This window comes from Etheostoma spectabile, chromosome 6 (genome assembly GCF_008692095.1).
Source record: "Etheostoma spectabile isolate EspeVRDwgs_2016 chromosome 6, UIUC_Espe_1.0, whole genome shotgun sequence".
NCBI classification, from domain to species: Eukaryota; Metazoa; Chordata; class Actinopteri; order Perciformes; family Percidae; genus Etheostoma; species Etheostoma spectabile.
Window position 1 is genome coordinate 15,912,001 of NC_045738.1, and position 17,934 is coordinate 15,929,934.

At 38.5% G+C, this 17,934-nt stretch overlaps 2 protein-coding genes and 1 long non-coding RNA gene across 4 annotated transcripts in view; 1 reads left to right on the forward strand and 2 right to left on the reverse strand.

The window, feature by feature from the left end:
- The window catches only part of LOC116691562 (uncharacterized), an 8,552-nt gene extending 4,792 nt beyond the window's left edge, over window positions 1–3,760 (forward strand). The window contains exons 3-7 of the mRNA XM_032519301.1: window positions 1–49; window positions 1,321–1,499; window positions 2,060–2,188; window positions 2,442–2,517; window positions 3,506–3,760. The exon at window positions 1–49 is cut by the window's left edge and continues 304 nt beyond it. Of these exons, the coding sequence (XP_032375192.1) occupies window positions 1–49; window positions 1,321–1,330 (59 nt within the window). The 3' untranslated portion in view covers window positions 1,331–1,499; window positions 2,060–2,188; window positions 2,442–2,517; window positions 3,506–3,760. The remainder of the gene's footprint in view (window positions 50–1,320; window positions 1,500–2,059; window positions 2,189–2,441; window positions 2,518–3,505) is intronic.
- A 373-nt stretch (window positions 3,761–4,133) lies between these two features.
- On the reverse strand, window positions 4,134–4,881 carry LOC116691565 (uncharacterized). The gene is made up of 2 exons (XR_004332506.1): window positions 4,852–4,881; window positions 4,134–4,314 (listed from the first exon to the last, which is right to left on the reverse strand). It is a non-coding gene; the product is annotated as an uncharacterized LOC116691565 (long non-coding RNA).
- Window positions 4,882–7,455: 2,574 nt separating this feature from the next.
- etsrp (ETS1-related protein) lies at window positions 7,456–13,050 on the reverse strand. 2 transcript variants are annotated; one of them, XM_032519501.1, is made up of 8 exons: window positions 12,914–13,050; window positions 12,237–12,318; window positions 10,804–10,890; window positions 10,623–10,697; window positions 10,373–10,522; window positions 10,019–10,279; window positions 9,561–9,679; window positions 7,456–8,341 (listed from the first exon to the last, which is right to left on the reverse strand). In XM_032519501.1, exons 1-8 carry the CDS (start codon window positions 12,977–12,979, stop codon window positions 8,051–8,053), a joined length of 1,131 nt encoding a protein of 376 aa, XP_032375392.1. In that variant the 5' UTR covers window positions 12,980–13,050; the 3' UTR covers window positions 7,456–8,050. The 2 variants fall into 2 exon arrangements, with proteins under 2 accessions (XP_032375392.1, XP_032375391.1); XM_032519500.1 differs by having other exon boundaries at window positions 10,804–10,923.
- Window positions 13,051–17,934: the final 4,884 nt, after the last annotated feature.

Genomic DNA, 17,934 nt, shown 5'->3' on the forward strand with positions numbered 1-17,934 from the left:
TGAGAAGCAGCGCCAGAACACGCTTCAGAGCCAGCTGTTGGCCAATAAGGTACGGCAAACAAAAAGGAGATACTGTCCGTACTCTGAAATCGGCTAGCTCCCAAAAGTTCTTTGTTTTACGTTCTTCTCGTCAAAGCTAACATGTCCACACTCAGATATCCTGTCTCCCTGCAACGCTATACAGATGTGCTAGCTGGGCCCAGTGTGCCTTCACCCAGGCTTCCACATAGCCTACAATGTGTGGTCAGCTGCAGCACCACTCAGGTCCTAGGCCGCGTTGGCTTCCCTTGTGGTCTGACATGTGTCTCCAGAACATCCAGACGGTTGCATACTTGCTGTTGTTGACGTTAATAATGCTAGACGCTTGGGATCTTGCAAATTTCAGTGTACATACAGTATAAACAACCTTTTCTTTTTTTCTATTTAGTGTGTTTATTTAGGATCCTCATTAGCTCCTGCATTCTTCCAGAGGTCCTTACAACTCTCTTGGAAATGTGGCAATGCAATAGATACACATAAAATACACATAACAACATCATAAACAATAGAAAAGAAAAGGTAGAAGACAGAAAATTAAACATACACTATCATTTCATGACACAACTCATATAAAATAACAGAATACTCACATAAGACAAGGACAGACACATAGCTCCATCAGTGTAGCTATCGGCCATTCCTAACATTTAGGTTGAACACATTTTTAAGACGGGTATATCAACATACTTTTGTCACATACTGCTGGTGTGCACAACATCCACCTTTCAATCACTCAACACGAGGAGTCAGCTCTACTACATTATGAGTAGCTTAAAGTGCAAAACATATTATTTACAACACTAGAAAAACAGTTTTTCCCACTTTAGCACCAAGCTTTCGTTGTGTTTTCATTAAACTACACTGCAGCAAACCCGTTGCTAGGTTACATGCAAAATACTTTAGACATATCCTCTCCACTGACTATGTAAACTAAACTTCTTTGTTCATTTATTTATTATTTTATTTAAGAGGGACAGTGTGCACATAAGTATGTTGCTGTAATTGTCCCAGAGTTATCAAAATGGCAGTTTTTCATCTGTAGTCCCTGGACAGATGTAATAAAGTCAAGTAGACCAAAGATTATTGACAACTTCATCTTAACTATAATTGCAAGTATTTTAACATTCTGGTTCACACAGTGTACGTGTTTTAAGGAGTTGTTTATGTGTATTAGTCTCAATTTGCCCCCTGAGGGATGATTTCTTAGCGTTTTTATTTCAAGTGAATTAAATATGAATAGTGTAGCATTAATCATAACACAACATTTCTGTTCATTTGAAGGATTCCTTGACCCGATATGCGATTGCTTACCCTGAGGTTTTGAGAGAAGTCCGATTTCATCGTGGGTACATGATATCCCTCCAGTCGGGCAAGAAAGGAAAGGCCCTGGTCGGCTTTGGTAAGCACCGATCAGAGACTCTGCAGGATCTGTACGAGTCCAAGGACAGGGACAAAATCAGGTACGTAGTTACGATACATCTTTATGTTATTAACGCTGGCAGACATTGAAGGCCACCACTGTTCCATTTGTACACAGCAATGATGGAATGTAACTAAGTACATTTACTCAAGTGTCGTACTTAAGTACAAATTTGAGGTACTTTACTTGAGTCTATTCTTTGCATGTCACTTTCTACTTCCACTCTACTACATTTCAGAGAGAAATATTGCCGTTTTTACTGCACCACGTTAATCTGACAGCTTTAGTTACTATTTACTTTTTACAAATTAAAATCTCTGTACAAAATTCATATATATATATAAATTCAACTACCAAACAATATAGACCTACAAGCCAATTAAACACTTAAACTGTTTTGATTGTTCCTAAAATGTGAGGATTTTTTTTGCATTGAGTGCTTTTACTTTTTAATACTTTAAGTACATTTTGTACATACTTTTACTTAAGTAACATTTTAAATGCAGACCTTTCACTTGTATCAGAGTATTTTTACAGTGTGGTATTAACACATTTATTTAAATAAATGATCTGAATACTTCTTCCACTACTGGTACACAGCTATGTCAACTTCCTCCGGAACAAGAAGTCAACCTGTGACCGAGGGTCCAAAATGGAAATTGCTGTCAAATACATTTTACAGCGTGACAAAAAGCAGGCAGCAGCATCCAGAAAGAGCCGTGCCTCAAGGTCTGTGTTTTATGATGACCATTCATGTATGCAGTGCACTATATGTTGTTAAAGACTTCTTTGGTCCTGCGTGTTTTATTATAAATATCTACTACAGGTGTGCTAAAGTAACTGTCTTTGTCTTCAGCATTTTGTCCTTTTAGTGCTAGTCCATCTCACCACCTCACATTAGGTCCTAACATTCCCCAAATAGTGCTTTCTGTCTAATCTCACTATCCAATTGTTTCTTCTTTTAAACTCACACACGCACCAGTGCCCCTCCCAAAGACGCAGCCAAAAGAGGCGGCCGACCCAAGAAACATCAGAACTGAAAATATTAAACCTCCCAAGTGAGTACTCTCAATCCCTTGACCTTGCTAATTCAGAGACTCAGTTTTGTTCCAACTAACCAGTCAAAAGATTTTGATGTTAGCATTGATTTGTTACACCTATAGTATAGACACATTTTAATATCTGAGCCTCATTGATGTCAATTTCCAATGAAATCGTTTTCCCACAAGAGATGCTTTAGTCCGTTCAGACCTGCCTCCTCCGAAAACCCTCGCTTAGCAGATGTGGCGCTTGTCCACAATGCAACAGTGCTTTTAAATGTACCGATTTGAAACCCCCTATTTAGGTAAGAAAACCCCTATTAAAGGGATAGTTTGGATATTTTAAAATGGGGTTGTATTAGGTAGTCAGTGTATTAACCCCAGTTTGCAGAAGCAGACAGGAGTATTGACACAAAGCTGAGCAATGTTCAACTGTGTGCGGGGGCAGCAGCTAAATGTATTTTTGCCTCCTAAAATTAACAGTTATCAAGTTTTACAGCAATGATCAGCTGTTTGGGTCAGACATTCAGCAGTTTATGGAAGAGTCAAAAAATACGAGAATATAAAAATGAGTGATTATGACAGCAACAACAAAATGGCCTTCACTGTAGAGACAAGAGGAAAGCTTTATGAGCCAGAGTGTACAACTTTTGCAGAGAGAACCTGAATGGGCCAAAAGAGAGCAAGGGGAAGCTTCTTTGGAAATAAGGGCTGTCTGACAAAAGAAGATCATTTTCTACAAATCTTCTAAATATGGAGTACACTTGAGCTAATTTCTTTTTGTAAGTAGACAATACGCTTGTGCCACTACTGCCCGAATACCATATGAATGGGGAAAATGTGTTCTTTAAAAATGTGTCTCCAAATCTCCAAACCTTAATGACTCATTTACCCATACAAGACGTTATACAACACCTAATAACAATTAAACTGAACTTAATGTGTACAAACGGTAGTATTACTTGTAGAAAATATGGTGATGCATACATCTCTGCCTCCCCTCCAGGCCTACATGGGGGGAGCTGGATGACATCATCCCACCCGCTGTGACCAACGCTCTTTCTCTTTGGAAGTCAGTGGCCCGTCCTCCTGCAGCCGAGAGCATATGCAGAATATTCCAACAAAAAAAACAAAGGAGCTAAAAGTTGTTTGAACAAGTTGTTTTCTCTAAGTAGGCATTCATATTTAATTATTTTGTTTTTGATACAAATCAGGGGCCTAAAGATAGCAGATGATGTAACACCTTGAGGATTTTTTTTATATTGGCCTATAAATAAAATGCATTTATCAACATTAATAAACCCCCTTTATTACAACTCTTGTGCTGTAAATGATTCCTTTTTCTTTTAAAGGTATGTCCACTTAGAAAGCTATATAATGAAAGACTATTTTCTGTAAGGCAAGACTCTTTTTATAGAAAGATTATGTAATAATGCATAAATAGGTCAAACAGAGGAGGGCCTGATTATAGCCTGGATACAGCTAAATGTTAACAGAGACCCACACTTATATAAATACTTGTTTTAGTTCTTTTGGCAGTTAAAGGAAATGTATGTAGACAAATATACTGTGGAAACGTACAGGACCATTATTGATAAATGCCAATGCTTTACAAAGACTAAGCCACAGAGGAGAAGACACCAAGAAAGGCTGTTTATTGCGATTAAAAAGAATCCAAAACATCGATCATTCTTTTAGGTTGGTTTATGCACACAACCCTTGTGATAAAAATCTTGCTGGCCAGTTTGTCCCATATAGTTCAACGATGTTCACGTCCTGGATGAGAGCACACGTGTCGATACGTCGAGTGCTTCCCTGAGGAGAAGAGAAAAAAACATACACTCATGAATGAAAAGTGTTGTTAATTTCTATCAGTATTACACAGCAATTTGCTTTATCCAAAAATGTTGCTTTGTGAAAGATATGCAAGATGTCAAAAACGGATAATTTAACCTTTGTAATTGTAATAAGATGGTATTGCCTGCTGCATCGTTCCCTGTGAACACCTTGTGCGTCTGAAGGCAATTTAAATCCAGCAAGGAAAGGGCGGAGCCCGCCATTAACAAACAATACTACTACACAGAGGTAATTAATGAATGGAAAAACAGTAAATGACCAGAAAAGAATAACAATATCAACAACAGGTTTGAATTCATGAAAATCTTAAGAGTTAACGGTTGACTGTTAGATGAATTGATTGAGATAAGTTTCAGTTATATTTCAGATATCTCATGTGAGAAGGACGTTTTTGATATAAGCCATATGTCATATTTGTTCTTATTGTTCTTTTTAGGAACATAGCAGCCTGCCGCAGGGAAAATGTTCTGAGATGTTTAGAATCAATCAATGCACCATGCTGGCTCCTGCTGACGGTCTTGCAGCTGTAAAACATTTTAAGAAGAAACTTAAACTGTATAGTAACTCTATCCTTTGCCCAGTGCTTTGCGTGTTAAGAACTTCAGTCCATGCAGGAACAGCAACTGAGACCAACTCACTGTCAAAACGAGACGTCTACTGTCCTCCTGTTGCCATTACTGTAAAAACAAAAACTTTTGTTAGCACTGACAGGTTATGTGCATACTCTTAGATTGTTTGCCATTCCTTTTCATTTAAAAATAATTAAATAAATAAACAGGCAGGTATACTCTAGAGGTAATTTCCAGGGAACTAAATAAACTTGCTGTACAAATAGAGACAACACCTAGAAGAGCCAGAAACAAAGTATTCAAACCAGCATAGATAAAAACTACAAGATTAAAAAAAAATATTGTCATCACATACGAATATTGTTGTTGCCACTGTTGTAGTGTGATGTGTTAAAATCAAAATATCCTGCTGTGTTTGAAGGTTTCAGATGGATGGATTAACAAACATGGTTAAAAAAAATAGATACGTTACTCTTATTAGTTAGTATTACATTACATTCAAATTGGTCTATGTGAGAGCTGAATAATACATTTAAAAAAAAAGATATGTCAGTAGGCTACAGATGTGTCAAAGACATGTTTGATGTAAATTAGAAACCATGTCCCCATTACATAAACTTTCTACCGAGGAGAAATCGAAAGTTATTTTTGAATGTCTCGTTAAGTTCATAAATCACAATTCTTCTCTAACCTAACTTAAGGGACGTGGACATAGTTTGACATTTTGGATTGAAAATGATTGTTTATACAATATTGCTAACACATTGTAACTCTCAAACACAAATATCTGCCTTAACAATCCAGTATTGTCTCTATTTATGTAATCTCCTCACATATGGTCCACGTAAGCGTAGACACATTGGCGGGATTAAAATGAAAGTAAAAGTAGTACATATAGCTACTGTAGGCTATCTTTTCTGTTGAGGAGCAAAAAACAATTTATGCTATATGGTTTACAAACAACACGATATAAATTTAGCCTATTAATAATGTAGCTATAGGCTATAATCCACTTTTTGCAATTAACCGCTGAAATATAGGCTACAGAATGACAGTAACCTCACCAAGTCTCTTCGCTTCCTCGTTGCAGCCAATGTCTTCCAATAACTCCACAGCTACCTGAAGAGCCCCGGGCTCTGTGAAAGATGAAACCAGGACGTCTGCGACTTCTAGAAAGTGTTTCCCCTCCACCCGGTTGCGTCTGACGTGCGGCTCTTCTCTGCGGTCCAAAAGACCGTGGCAGAACTTCTCAAAGTCCTCTTTTTTCAGGTCCTCCAACATCTCCGCTAAAGCCATTTTTATAGTTCTGGGAGGCATTTCTCAAACTATCCGAACTGAGGAGGGGTGTGAAATTGCTGGTTGGATTGAACGCGGTCCTATTGCCCCTCGATGAGAAGAACAATTAGGTTAAATGTGTAGACAAACTTGGACTGGTTTAGACTGTAGGCTGAGACCTGTGGACACATCCAGGAAGGAGGCATTCAGGGCCGATGGAAAATATCGAAATTACAAGATCCCAGTTGTCACATCTGACTGAACTTCACCTGTCACCAGCAATAAACCACTAATAATAAAAATGTAAATCTAGTGCAAACATTTATTATAATAGAAGTAATATGACAGACAAAGGGCTTATAGAAAGCTTATTCACAGAATTGGACTCAAATGTAGGCCATTTTGCTCAGCATACTTAATAAATGAATAATAATTCAGGGTATTAATATATTAATTTCATTGTGTCAACCAACTGCTATGTATATATATTTTTGTTTTAAGATTTTTGGGGGACTTTTAGGCCTTCATTTACACTGTACAGATGAAGATATGAATGGGGAGTGACATGCAGCAAAGGGCTGCAGGTCGGAGTCGAACCTGTGGCCGCTGCATGGAGGAGTGAACCTCTATTTATGTGCGCCTGCTCTACCAACTGAGCTCACCCGGCCACGTATGTATTTTTATTTGGATGATGTAATACATCCAAATACAATACAATACCCTATTTGTACTGTCTCCATTAGTTGAAAATCAACAGTGTATGTGGACTGTTTTCAAGAGAATAAAAGGGTGTGCACACCATAAATCTCTACTGATCACCTCAGGTTTTAGGCTTCTTGAGTCCCACAGAGAACAACAAGAAACGTTTTTACAAATTCAAAAGCAAATGACCTATCAACGGGAGAAGACTGTTGAACAACATTGTCATTCTCTACTTAAAACGGAAACCATGTGCAAAATTAAATATTTGGAATTCTGGTGAGGTGAGCCAGGTCTCAATGGGTTGTAAACACACTGTACCACCTCGGATGTAGATATTTACGAGCAGCACACAAAGGAAGCATTAGATAGGAAGTGAAGCCTGTGGCCTATGCATTATGCTATAGCTAGTTACTATAGCAATATAATAAAGTATACATTAGTATTATAATTAGTATTATTAAAGCAATTGAACAAAAACTGCTGTATTTAGTAACAGGAACTTGCACAACTTAATGCTTCTGTAATTAAACTCTTCTCACAAATCTATGTATATATACAGTGTATTTCTTTTATTACACAGCATGGTTTATTTACACAAAACAATACACACAAAAAAAAACTTTCACAGTGAGTGCCTGAAAGTAATCTCAGTTTGTTATTCTCATTAGCAACAGAGGTAGAAATGAGTTTTGTATTTAACAATGATAATAAACAGTAAATGCACAAAACTCTACATAGCAATCATATAGACACTATTTACAAATCCATTCTTTTTTAGAAACGGAAATAAGGGCACTGACGTAGGAAAACAAGTATCTATTTATAGTGCTTAAAAAGTACTTGTTATTAGTACTGTTTTTTTTTAGCCCTGCTTCATGTTTATGGTTCAGATATTGGAAGACTTTCATTTAATTATGATAAGAAAAACTAACATATTGACTGACTGCATGAATTGAGAGTTTTTGGTTATTTTATTCCCTGATATTCAGCTTCTATGAATTGGCTGTCAGCGACAACATGGCCCAGTGAGGATACTGTGTTTCAGCCAGGGCTTTAAGAGGCAGTGTTAACTTTGCAGGCTGTAGTACTCCATCAATATGTGCTGGTTGCTCTCAGCGAGCAGCACCACGAGTCCTGGCACCCATCCCCTACTGTGACGCCCATGTCTCACTTGTGTGCTCCGTCGTTGCTACCGCTGCAGGTACCCCGGGGCACGACTGCCACGGCTCTGTGTTTGTGGGCAAAACATTCAGACTGGTCAGGACCTCCTGCGCCGTCTTTCCCAGCATGCCCTGTATGTCACAGACAAAGCGGTAGACGTAACGCTTGCCCGCCGTCTTGTGGATGATGTTCTTGTGGTAGTAGTAACGCAGGCCACGGCTCAACTTCTCGTAGTTCATCTTGGGTTTGTTCTTGCACTGGCCCCAGCGCTTGGCTACCTGTGGGATCAACAGAAAACACAGAGTTGGACTTTGGTGCGTCTTACTAAGATCCTCCTTAAGTAAAAGTGCAGATACAAAAATGTAATATATATATAAAATACTGCACTACAATCAAAAGTCCTTCAAAATCTCACTTAAGTAAAAGTACAAGAACTAGTATTAGCAAAATGTACTGTGAGTACCAAAATGTATGTAATAAGCAGCATTTTACTGTTGTAGCTGCTCGAGGTGGAGCTAGTTTGAACTACTTTTTATACAGTTTGGTCATTTAGTCCAGTGGTTCCCCAAGCTAGGGGTCAGGCCCCTCCAAAAAGATGGAGGCTGGGGGTGTAGCCTTGACCAACTGCCACTTTGCTCGTTTGAAAGCCATGATGTCTCTCTCTCATGGGTGGGCCAAATTCTCTGGGAGGGCCTTGCCCCTTATGACCTCATAAGGGGCCAGATTCCAGATCGGCCCATCTGAGCTTTCATTTTCTCAAAGTCAGAGCAGAATACCCAGGGTTTGGTTTACACCTATCGCCATTTCTAGCAACTGGGAGACCATAGACAGGCTGGGGGAACTCATATAAATAAATATTTTAGTATATATAATATTTTAAATAAAAAAAACAAAGTGAAATTTTCATGCCATCGGACCTTTATGAATTCAAATTTGTCCTTTCCAAGACGCAAAAGGAAAGTTTCAACAATATTTGTAAACATGAGCTACTCCCTCTCAAAGCCAAAAACTAGAGAAGTAACTTCAAGTATAAAGCATGTAGCTGCTCCACAGACAATAACTGGGAGACATGATTTTGTGGAGCCACAGTATGTTTGTTTTCTTTTTTTATACCCAAACGAGCTTCATTCTATTTAGTGTGCTTAGTTGTGAAACAGAAAATGTACCCATATACTCAGAGCATCCCCAGGGTGCTCTCAGTATCATCTATAACATCTTTCGCAACTCATTGTCTATGAATCAGTTCCAGACTTCATCCTTGACAACATCATACATTTGAGTTTTAGTACTCTAGTTTTTGGATTTGGGAGAGAGTTATTCATGTTAAAAAATATATTTTGGATTGTTAGACTAATCAATATTTAGTATTTCCATCGTAGTGAAATAGAAGCATATGGAAATACTCAAGTAACTCAAAATTGCACTTACAACACTTAAATGTACTACAGTACTGCCCTCTACTGCCATGTAGTACTCCAAAACAAGATATTTCCTCACCTCTGTGGGGTCGGACATCTTAAACTCCCAGCCATCTCCGGTCCAAGAGATGAAGGTACGGCAGGCAGAGTCCAGAAGTAGCTCCAGTAAAAACTGCCACAGCTGGATTGGACCAGAACCTGAATGAATGAATCAGTGAATATTAATATGGTTATAGAAGGAGTTTACAATAGCAATAACCCATGGTTGAAGAAGAATTCAATTCCTATACTTCAGTAAAAGCTGCAATAGAGATACAAAATGTACCTAAATGAATAAAAGTAAAAAGTACTAGACTGCCCCTTAGTGTCTACTAGTAATACTAGAGGATTATTATGTGTAAGTAGCATTTAGCATTAGGCGCTAAAGTGTATGCTTTATGCACAAGTCTTTATAAATCATGAAATGTTCTTTGTTCTTGTGAATAACAATCAGATTTAAAGAGTAGAGAAAATAAGAGAAGAGAAAATAAAGCAAACCTGGATAAGCTGACATTCCCGTCATCTGGCCCTCCCTGTCTGGCCTCTGGGAGTGTGTGTTTTTGCGTTTGACCACACGGGCGCAGTATTGCTCTGAGGAGTGTGGGCCGTGGTTGGAAGGGCAGGAGGCCGGGGGCGGGTGTTGTGGGGGGGCATTGAAGCTGGGAGAGGAGTATTCAGGCCAGAAAGAGGACGGTTGCCTCTGTCCGTCCGAGTCGTACAGTTCAGCCGAGTGACACGAGTAGCTCTGGTCTGTCTCACCTGGAACAAAGAGAAGGATTACATACAATGAACTGCACAAATTAGACCACTGGTGGGGTGTTTTTTTTAACATCCACGGATGAAATGTCTTACTTTGTAATGCATTGGATCCTTTTGCAGTTAAAAAGGGGCTGTGGCTGCCCTCCATGGCTGGGCTGAACTGTCCGTTCTGGGGCACCAGGCTCTGGTACGCCGGGGGAGACTCCTGGTATCCACTTGGTGACTGGTCTACTGTCAGCCCACCTGCGTGTCACAAAAAAAAAAAAGTTCTAAAAAAAGTCACTAAAACAAACTCCTTTTAAAAACAAAACTTATTTTAAATACAGTGGGAGTATGCGCTCACCATGTGGATATGAGGCCCACCAGTTGATCTCCTGGTACGAGTCCAGGTTGAAGAGAGTATTGTCACCGGTGCACACTACAGGAATAAAAAGGCAAAGAATGTGAGAGAAGTCAAAAACACCAACATATGACTCATTACAGCAACCATAGGGGTATGTTTATATTCTATTTTGAGGTTTCACCTTTAGTGTCGTATGTGTGAGAAGCTTTAGGTGGCTCTGGGTAGCTGCTTTCTGCAACGTACTGCTGCTGTCCGGGTGATTTACTGTCTAACAGAAAAGACAGGTCTTCACCAGGGTAGTCTGAAGGTTAAACACAATACACACAGATGGAGTGAGTAAGTGGTGATGATGGCAGGATGGAGGCACAGTTCATGCTTGTGAAAAGAAAACGCCTAACAATTTCCTCCCTACTGGGCAGCTATTGGTTTCCATTTATTTAAGCATGGTGTAAAAATTCACTTTTTTTATTTATTTTTTAAATCAGATTTATTTTGGTGCATGTTTCAATGTAGAAGTACAGATGTGAGGAGGGCCTATTTTGAAATCTCTATATTTCTGATGCATTATGTACTGCTTGGAAAGTCAGACATGATAGTCACCTGCTAAACAGTATTTTATTTTTAATGCAATTAATTGACATGATTTTTTGTCAGGATAATTACCACTTGTCTTTTCAGTGTGATTTTCCTACAACTGTAAGTGCCTTGCCGGTTGACAAATCTTAGATGTTGGAACATCACTGAATGCAACACCAGGGAGTAACTTGTCCTGTTCATGGCAACACTAAAACATTAAGATAACTCGAGCAGGTTCCAAAGTCTTTGCAAGTGAATTTTCTTACCATGCTAAAATAAATTATACCAGAGATCTGAAAATGTCTACTGTGTAGTCCAATCTATGGTATGGTCTTGTAGCAGGAGGTTTATTAAAACTCAGCGCAGCAAAGGAGACTTTAAAAGAGGAAAGTGGAGTGAATTTTTAGGTTTGTGGGGTTTTGTCTTGACGGTGGATGTTGACACATAAACAAGCAGTTTGTTTACTGTCAAATCAGCACCAGGCACTGTTTTTTCTTTTTTCTAGCTCAATTGATGGAGGCAGCTAGGAGGAAACAAGGGAGGGAGGGAGGGAGGGAGGGAGGGGGAGGAAGAGAGAGGAGGAAACGCCAGCGGAGGGAGTGTGACAGAGTAGTGATGGAGGTCTGGGGAGGGGGGACTCTAAATCTGTTGAAGGAGGAAGTCTGGAGGAAAGGATTAGGGAAGACTGAGAGGGGAGTGTCTTTAACCTGACCACCCTGTTTCTGTCTGTCTGTCTTTGCCTACCTCAGCCCATTCAAGCACTATTCCTCGCACACGCACACACATCCCACTATCCTGCCGCCGGGTGTCAAGGTCTCATTGAAAAAGCTCTGACAGATGTGATGCTACAGTCTGCACAAATATTTCCTCTGTCCTTCAGACGCTCAGGTTCAGGGGAAACAGACAGATCGAGCAAACGTAAAAGAAAAAAAAGCTGTCTGGGTATCACAGAGTTTAAACCTTGCACCATCAAAAGTAATGATGTTTAACTTGTGCTGGGAAAAAAAATATCAAGTGCCAGTAATTCTCAAAACTCACCATAAGATGCAAAGTCAAAGCCAGCTGGCACTTCCTGTGTCCTGAAGTCTTCTGTGTAAAATCCAGTCTGGCAAATCTCCATCTGTGTTGAAAGACTCGTGATTACAACTTTCATCATCAACTCAAAACTGGTGCTCAACACCTAGAGGCCCTAAAAGCCTACACTTGCACTTCATATTATTATATTTTTATGCATTATAATATACTTTTATAGATTAGATAGATTGTTATTCAACTAATGCACCTATGATGCATTTAAGTGCTGTGGAGAAAAGTCAGACACGAGATACAGAAGTCAGCTGCAGCTAAGCAACCTTTTCTTATAAAAGTATTTAATTCACATTCTTCACATCTTTTTCAGGATGATAACCATTCGTCTGTTTAGTGTCTTTTAATATCTTACAACTTACCTTGCGAGTGCGTTGCTTTAGTCATTGAATGCACCACCAAGGATTACACAGTCAAAGATAAGAGACTTAGAATTACTTTCATTAGTTTATAAAATGTCAGAAACTATAAAAACCAGTCGTTGCCGCTCACATGAAACCCAATATTTGCCTTTATAATCGGTTTTAATTAATCATTAATTGGGAATAATTACAGATAACGGTTCGGTTTAGATCGACTTCATAAACAGCCTATAACAGTTTTCTGTGACATTAAAAGTGAAAACCTACCTTTATTTTCGACTCTTTGCCGTCTGTGTTTCTCTCTCCAGGTTTGATGAGAGTGTCCCAGTACATCTTTTTCTTTCACTCCGAGATTTACACGCTTTATTTACCGGCTACACGTACAACAACGAGTGGTCAGTGTCCGCTCGGACCGGTCCCTTTATAAGAGGAGGTGGGAGGGGCGCGTGCCAGCTCTGCGTCGTGACCAGGTTTGTTTAATGGAAGGTGACGTCAGACGCATCCTCCCTTTCTTCCCCCTAGCAACGAGCAACTAAACATTCATTCATAAAATACACTGACACCGTAGGCTCATAGTTTGGTAAGATCCATCACGACGAGCTTGAATCGATTAGTGGTGGAAGAAGAATTTAGAACTTTGAGTTAAAAGTAAGAGTATGATATGGATTAGGGCCACATATGAAAGAAAAAAATAAACAATTCTGAGAATAAAGCTAGAATTCTGAGAGGAAAAAAAGACAGAATTATGATAAAATTCTGAGAGAAAAAAAAGAAATTTTCTCAGAATGTCCCCTGTTTTAATAATGCTGTATAATATTATCAGATTATTATTACTATCACATGTAGCCTGTCCACGTCGAGCTACATTAAACAACCACTTACTAGGCTACTTGGCAGAAAGTAACATTTTAAAACTTCAGGCTTTGTGTGTAAACTTTTATTCTGTCGAATTAATGTAATGAAGTACAGGTACAATGTTTCCCTGTGAAATGCCGTGCATTAGATGTATAAAGCATCTTAAAATGGAAATACTCAAGTACAAGTAAATCAATCTACATCAAAATTGTACTTTAATTAGCCTATACAGCACTTTGGTACTTTTGGCTATTAGTTACTTTCCACCCTAGAGTGTAACATATATCTTGTATACAGCTCATAAAGCGACAGATGTCATAAACTGTAGGATTATTTAGGCTAATAATACAATTAAAACAGTAACATCCACACTCTTAAAGATGACCTATACTCTAATAATCTCTTATAGAACAATGTGGATACTGTAATTAATCTTATCCCAAACAGCACAATTATGTCACTGAGTCCCACTGTATACAGTCCCCCAAATAAAACTATACCTTTCTGGTTAGTTTAGTTCATTTGTCAGGGACAATGCTCACTGATAATAATAAAAAACTTTAAGGCTAGTTTGGATTTGTTGTCCCATGCCAATGTTAAACAGGCACCCAAGAAGCAATAAATCCACTAGAGCTAAAACTATAGTCGATTAATTGATCAGTTGATCAACAAGCAACACTTTTGATAATACATTAAATGATAAATCCGTTTGTTTGGACTAGAATGTCAGTCGGCCAAAACAAGACATTTTTAAAACCAACTCACTATTTTTCAACTTTTATAGATCAAACGATTAACTGATTAAATGAGAAAATCAGCAGATTAACTAATAATGAAAATAATCTTTAATTGCAACCGTAAACACGCCACATCTCATTAAATTTCTGTAATATAACATGAAACAATTTCCACAAGACAGTTCAGTGTAGGCATGCTGTTACACCAAGTTAGCCAATGCGTTACTATCTCCATACGCCTATTGGGTTAAATAAGAATAAAAAAGGATCAAATAAAAAAGAATTAAATAAAAAAAACTTTAAGCTGGCTGAATAATTGGCAGTCAAAACAACAGCAGTGTTATTTTTATCAGTGAATGGCCTCAACAGATTTCAAAGCTGCGGTCCCTCTGATTGTCTGGACTAAATAAGTGAGCCACCGTTTGGGTGTGGATGAAGTGCAGGCTTTTGAAATCAGAGCAGTCGGTTTTCTAATGAGGTGGGAGGAAGAAAATACAAATCTCTGTATCTTCAGAAACCATTCGACGAAACAATGGCCCGTAAAAAAAAAAAAAAAAACTGAAGAAAAATAAAACACACAAGTAGCCTGCTCGGTGAAGAAAGTCTGAAATCACGGCGTGAATGGCTGCAGCAGATAAGGCCGAGCCCAGGACCTTGTATAAACAAACAAGAGACACGCGCACGCGCGCGCACACGCACACACACACACACACACACACACACACACACACACACACACACACACACACACACACACACACACACACACACACACACACACACACACACATCTGGAAAAGTGGAGCTGGGTGAAATCGTGCGCGTCGGTGGGAGACGGGAGTCGTGATTGGGAGCCCCACCTCAAGACCTCAAGACAAGGACACAACCGGGATGAAGTTACACAACACGAGGTGATTAACAACCGTCTGCAGTCAACTATCAGCGTCCACCTGGGGTCGTTACGCAGTGGGTCACAGCTAAAAGTAAACCGTCACGGAGAAAAACAAAAGCCCTAGATCTGCCGGAGATTTAAATACGTTTTAATGGAGTAGCCTAAACGCTTCATAAAAAACATGTTTTCTAAAAATAAAAACCTTAAACCTCTAGACTGAACATAGGGCCTACAGTACTGTAACCTTACATGCAATTCGGCAGACACCTCCTAGGTTGTGGTGGAGGAAGCATTCAGATTCTTACTTTAATAAGTAACAGTCGGCTACTAATATCACACTGTAGCCTACTTACATGAAAAAGTCCTGCATTGGAAATGTAAGTAAACGGATAATCAGGAAAAGTCACTTACTACTCTTACTTAGCTTTAAAAGGACACATTTTTACGCTGTGCCCCCCCCCCAAAGTAATTAAAGTGCTCAATGCAAAAAAGGTCCCCTGTGAATGTAGTGTAATAGCCTATCATTAGATCATTGTAAAAGCAGGATTTTTACTGTTGTAGTTGGTTGAGGTGGAGTTTTATTTTTATTTTGTAAAAATTCAGAAAAGTGAGAAAAGCCTTCACAATTAACCCAAAGTCAAACCCCAAAACTATCAAAAAATACAAAACAATTTAAAAGTAGCACATTTTCACATTTGTGAAACTGGGATCGTGAAGTGGTAAACTTACAATGACAATTATCAAATAGTTGCCAATTCATTATCTGGTAATCCACCAAGGTTCTCAGCTGTGCTTGTATAGCTGTGTTGTGTAGTTTGATTTGTAACCATATTTTATTAGCTCCTCACATGATTTGTATGCAAAATGTTAACTAATCGGTCAAATAGCCTAATGAAGTAAACATATTTCCCTCTGAAATGTAGTGGAGTAGAAAGTTGCATGAAAAGAAAATACTCAAGTACAACCTCAAGTTTGTACCTCAAGCAGAGTAGACTTGAGTTAGTACTTAGTTACATTTTACCTCTGCCTGTGTCCACAGGTTGGAAGAAACTGATGAAAGTCTTGATAAGTGATGACTAGGCCATTCCATTTGACTTAAAACTTCCTTTGGTCATTTGAAGTTGTGAAGGTGTTTACTTCATTCACAACACTTGTTTCCAAGGCTTGGCTTATTTATTTTCATTTTCAGAAGAACTGAATGGCTCGATTGTTGTTCATTTTAAGGCAGCTGGTCTCAAAGGTGAAATAAAATGATCTTCGACAGTGGTAAACATAACATTCTGGAAGGAAAGTCGGTCCTAAAACAGCAGTCAGGTGCAAACATGAGCATTAATACAGGTTGAACTTGCTGTTGGCCTAACATGTTGGGAATATGTATTCAAAAGGGTATCTGATGTTAATATGAGGCTTCAGCAGTCTGAGGTAGACATATCAAGTGTTTTTAGTATAGTATTTTGTACCCAAGTTTATATACAGTTTATATAGCCTACAGTTTTTGTACTCCCAGTAGGCCTATTGTTTTCTAATGGATAGATAGATGTTTATTGATCCCAAAAAAATGGGAAATTATGGTGTTAAAGCAGCACACGTACATCAGTCACACAACACAGAATATAAATATAAATGAGGTACTAGAAAAAATATACATACACTGTAACGAATTTGACTGTAGACTTTACAGTAAACACCTGGCAAAAAAAGTTGACAGCAAAATCTTGTAAAATTACTGTTAGTACTGTTAATAACTGTAAAAAATATACAGTATAAGACAGTATTTCTTTTACAGGTTTTTGTGTAATAAATTACAGCAATGTTTTGTTTTTTTAAAGGAAAACAATATTTTATGTATTTAGTTACAACATTATCTTGTATTCTATTCAAATTACAGCTATTACCTGGCAACTGAGTTGCCAGGTAATAGCTGGAATACTTCACAATAAAATATGTTGTTGTAAATGTTTTTTACAACAACAATTTGTATTGTGAAATATTTACAGCTTTTTGCTGGCAACTCAAGTATCCAGCAAAAAGATGTAAATATCACAATACAATAAGTTGTTGTAAAAAATATACAGTTAATTTAGTTTTTTACATTCGCAGCTTTGGATGGCCTGTTGTAAAGTGTTTTAAATAAGACCAAGCTTGCTTTTAATTCAAAAACCATTGCATTAGATTCTCTTCAACTGTAAAAAAACCAGAGTCAGAGATGCAAAATCAGACATTTATTATTAAAACGCAACACAGTGTAACAATACTGAATGTTTTCAGAAGGTAACTTCTATTTTCTTAAGAGCTCATAATGACCATGATAGAACCAACCCGATAATCGTCCGGACAGTCCGGCAAGGTTGGTGACTCAAGTCTGTTCGGTGTGCTCCGTGTTTAATTAGTTAACTGATTCTTGGAGAGCATTTCGAGGAACCATCTGTGTTACTTTTTGTCATTTGTTGACGTCTACCTCTCCCCCTACCTCCCGTTGAGTAGAGAGGAGACGCGAGGGTTAATGCAGTTCCTCTCTTTCTCCTGTATGTTCTCATGTTTTTGGCTCAACACTTTTGTTGTCTTGGTTCCACTTGAAGGGTTCAGTACGATGAAGCATCTGAAATCACAAAATCACATGCAAATAAACTTCATGAAAAAGTGCCTTAACTGCTCTACAAGATGCAAAATACATCCGGCTGTGCAAATCTGTATGGGGTTGTGTATATGTGTACATGCATGCGGGTGTGTATGTATATAGATGTATACATATCCTTTTTGTATGTTTGCTTTGAGCCATAGTGGGGAAGGTGTGGCAGGGTGGG

Bases quoted from the DNA above. Each gene is read 5' to 3' on its own strand.
- etsrp (XM_032519500.1), bottom strand. From the start codon at position 12,979: ATGTACTGGGACACTCTCATCAAACCTGGAGAGAGAAACACAGACGGC. The intron at 10,698-10,803 runs GTGAAACCTCAA...TTATTCCTGTAG, and splicing joins TCACACATACGACACTAAAG to TGTGCACCGGTGACAATACT. The intron at 10,280-10,372 runs GTAAGACATTTC...TCTTTGTTCCAG, and splicing joins AGGATCCAATGCATTACAAA to GTGAGACAGACCAGAGCTAC.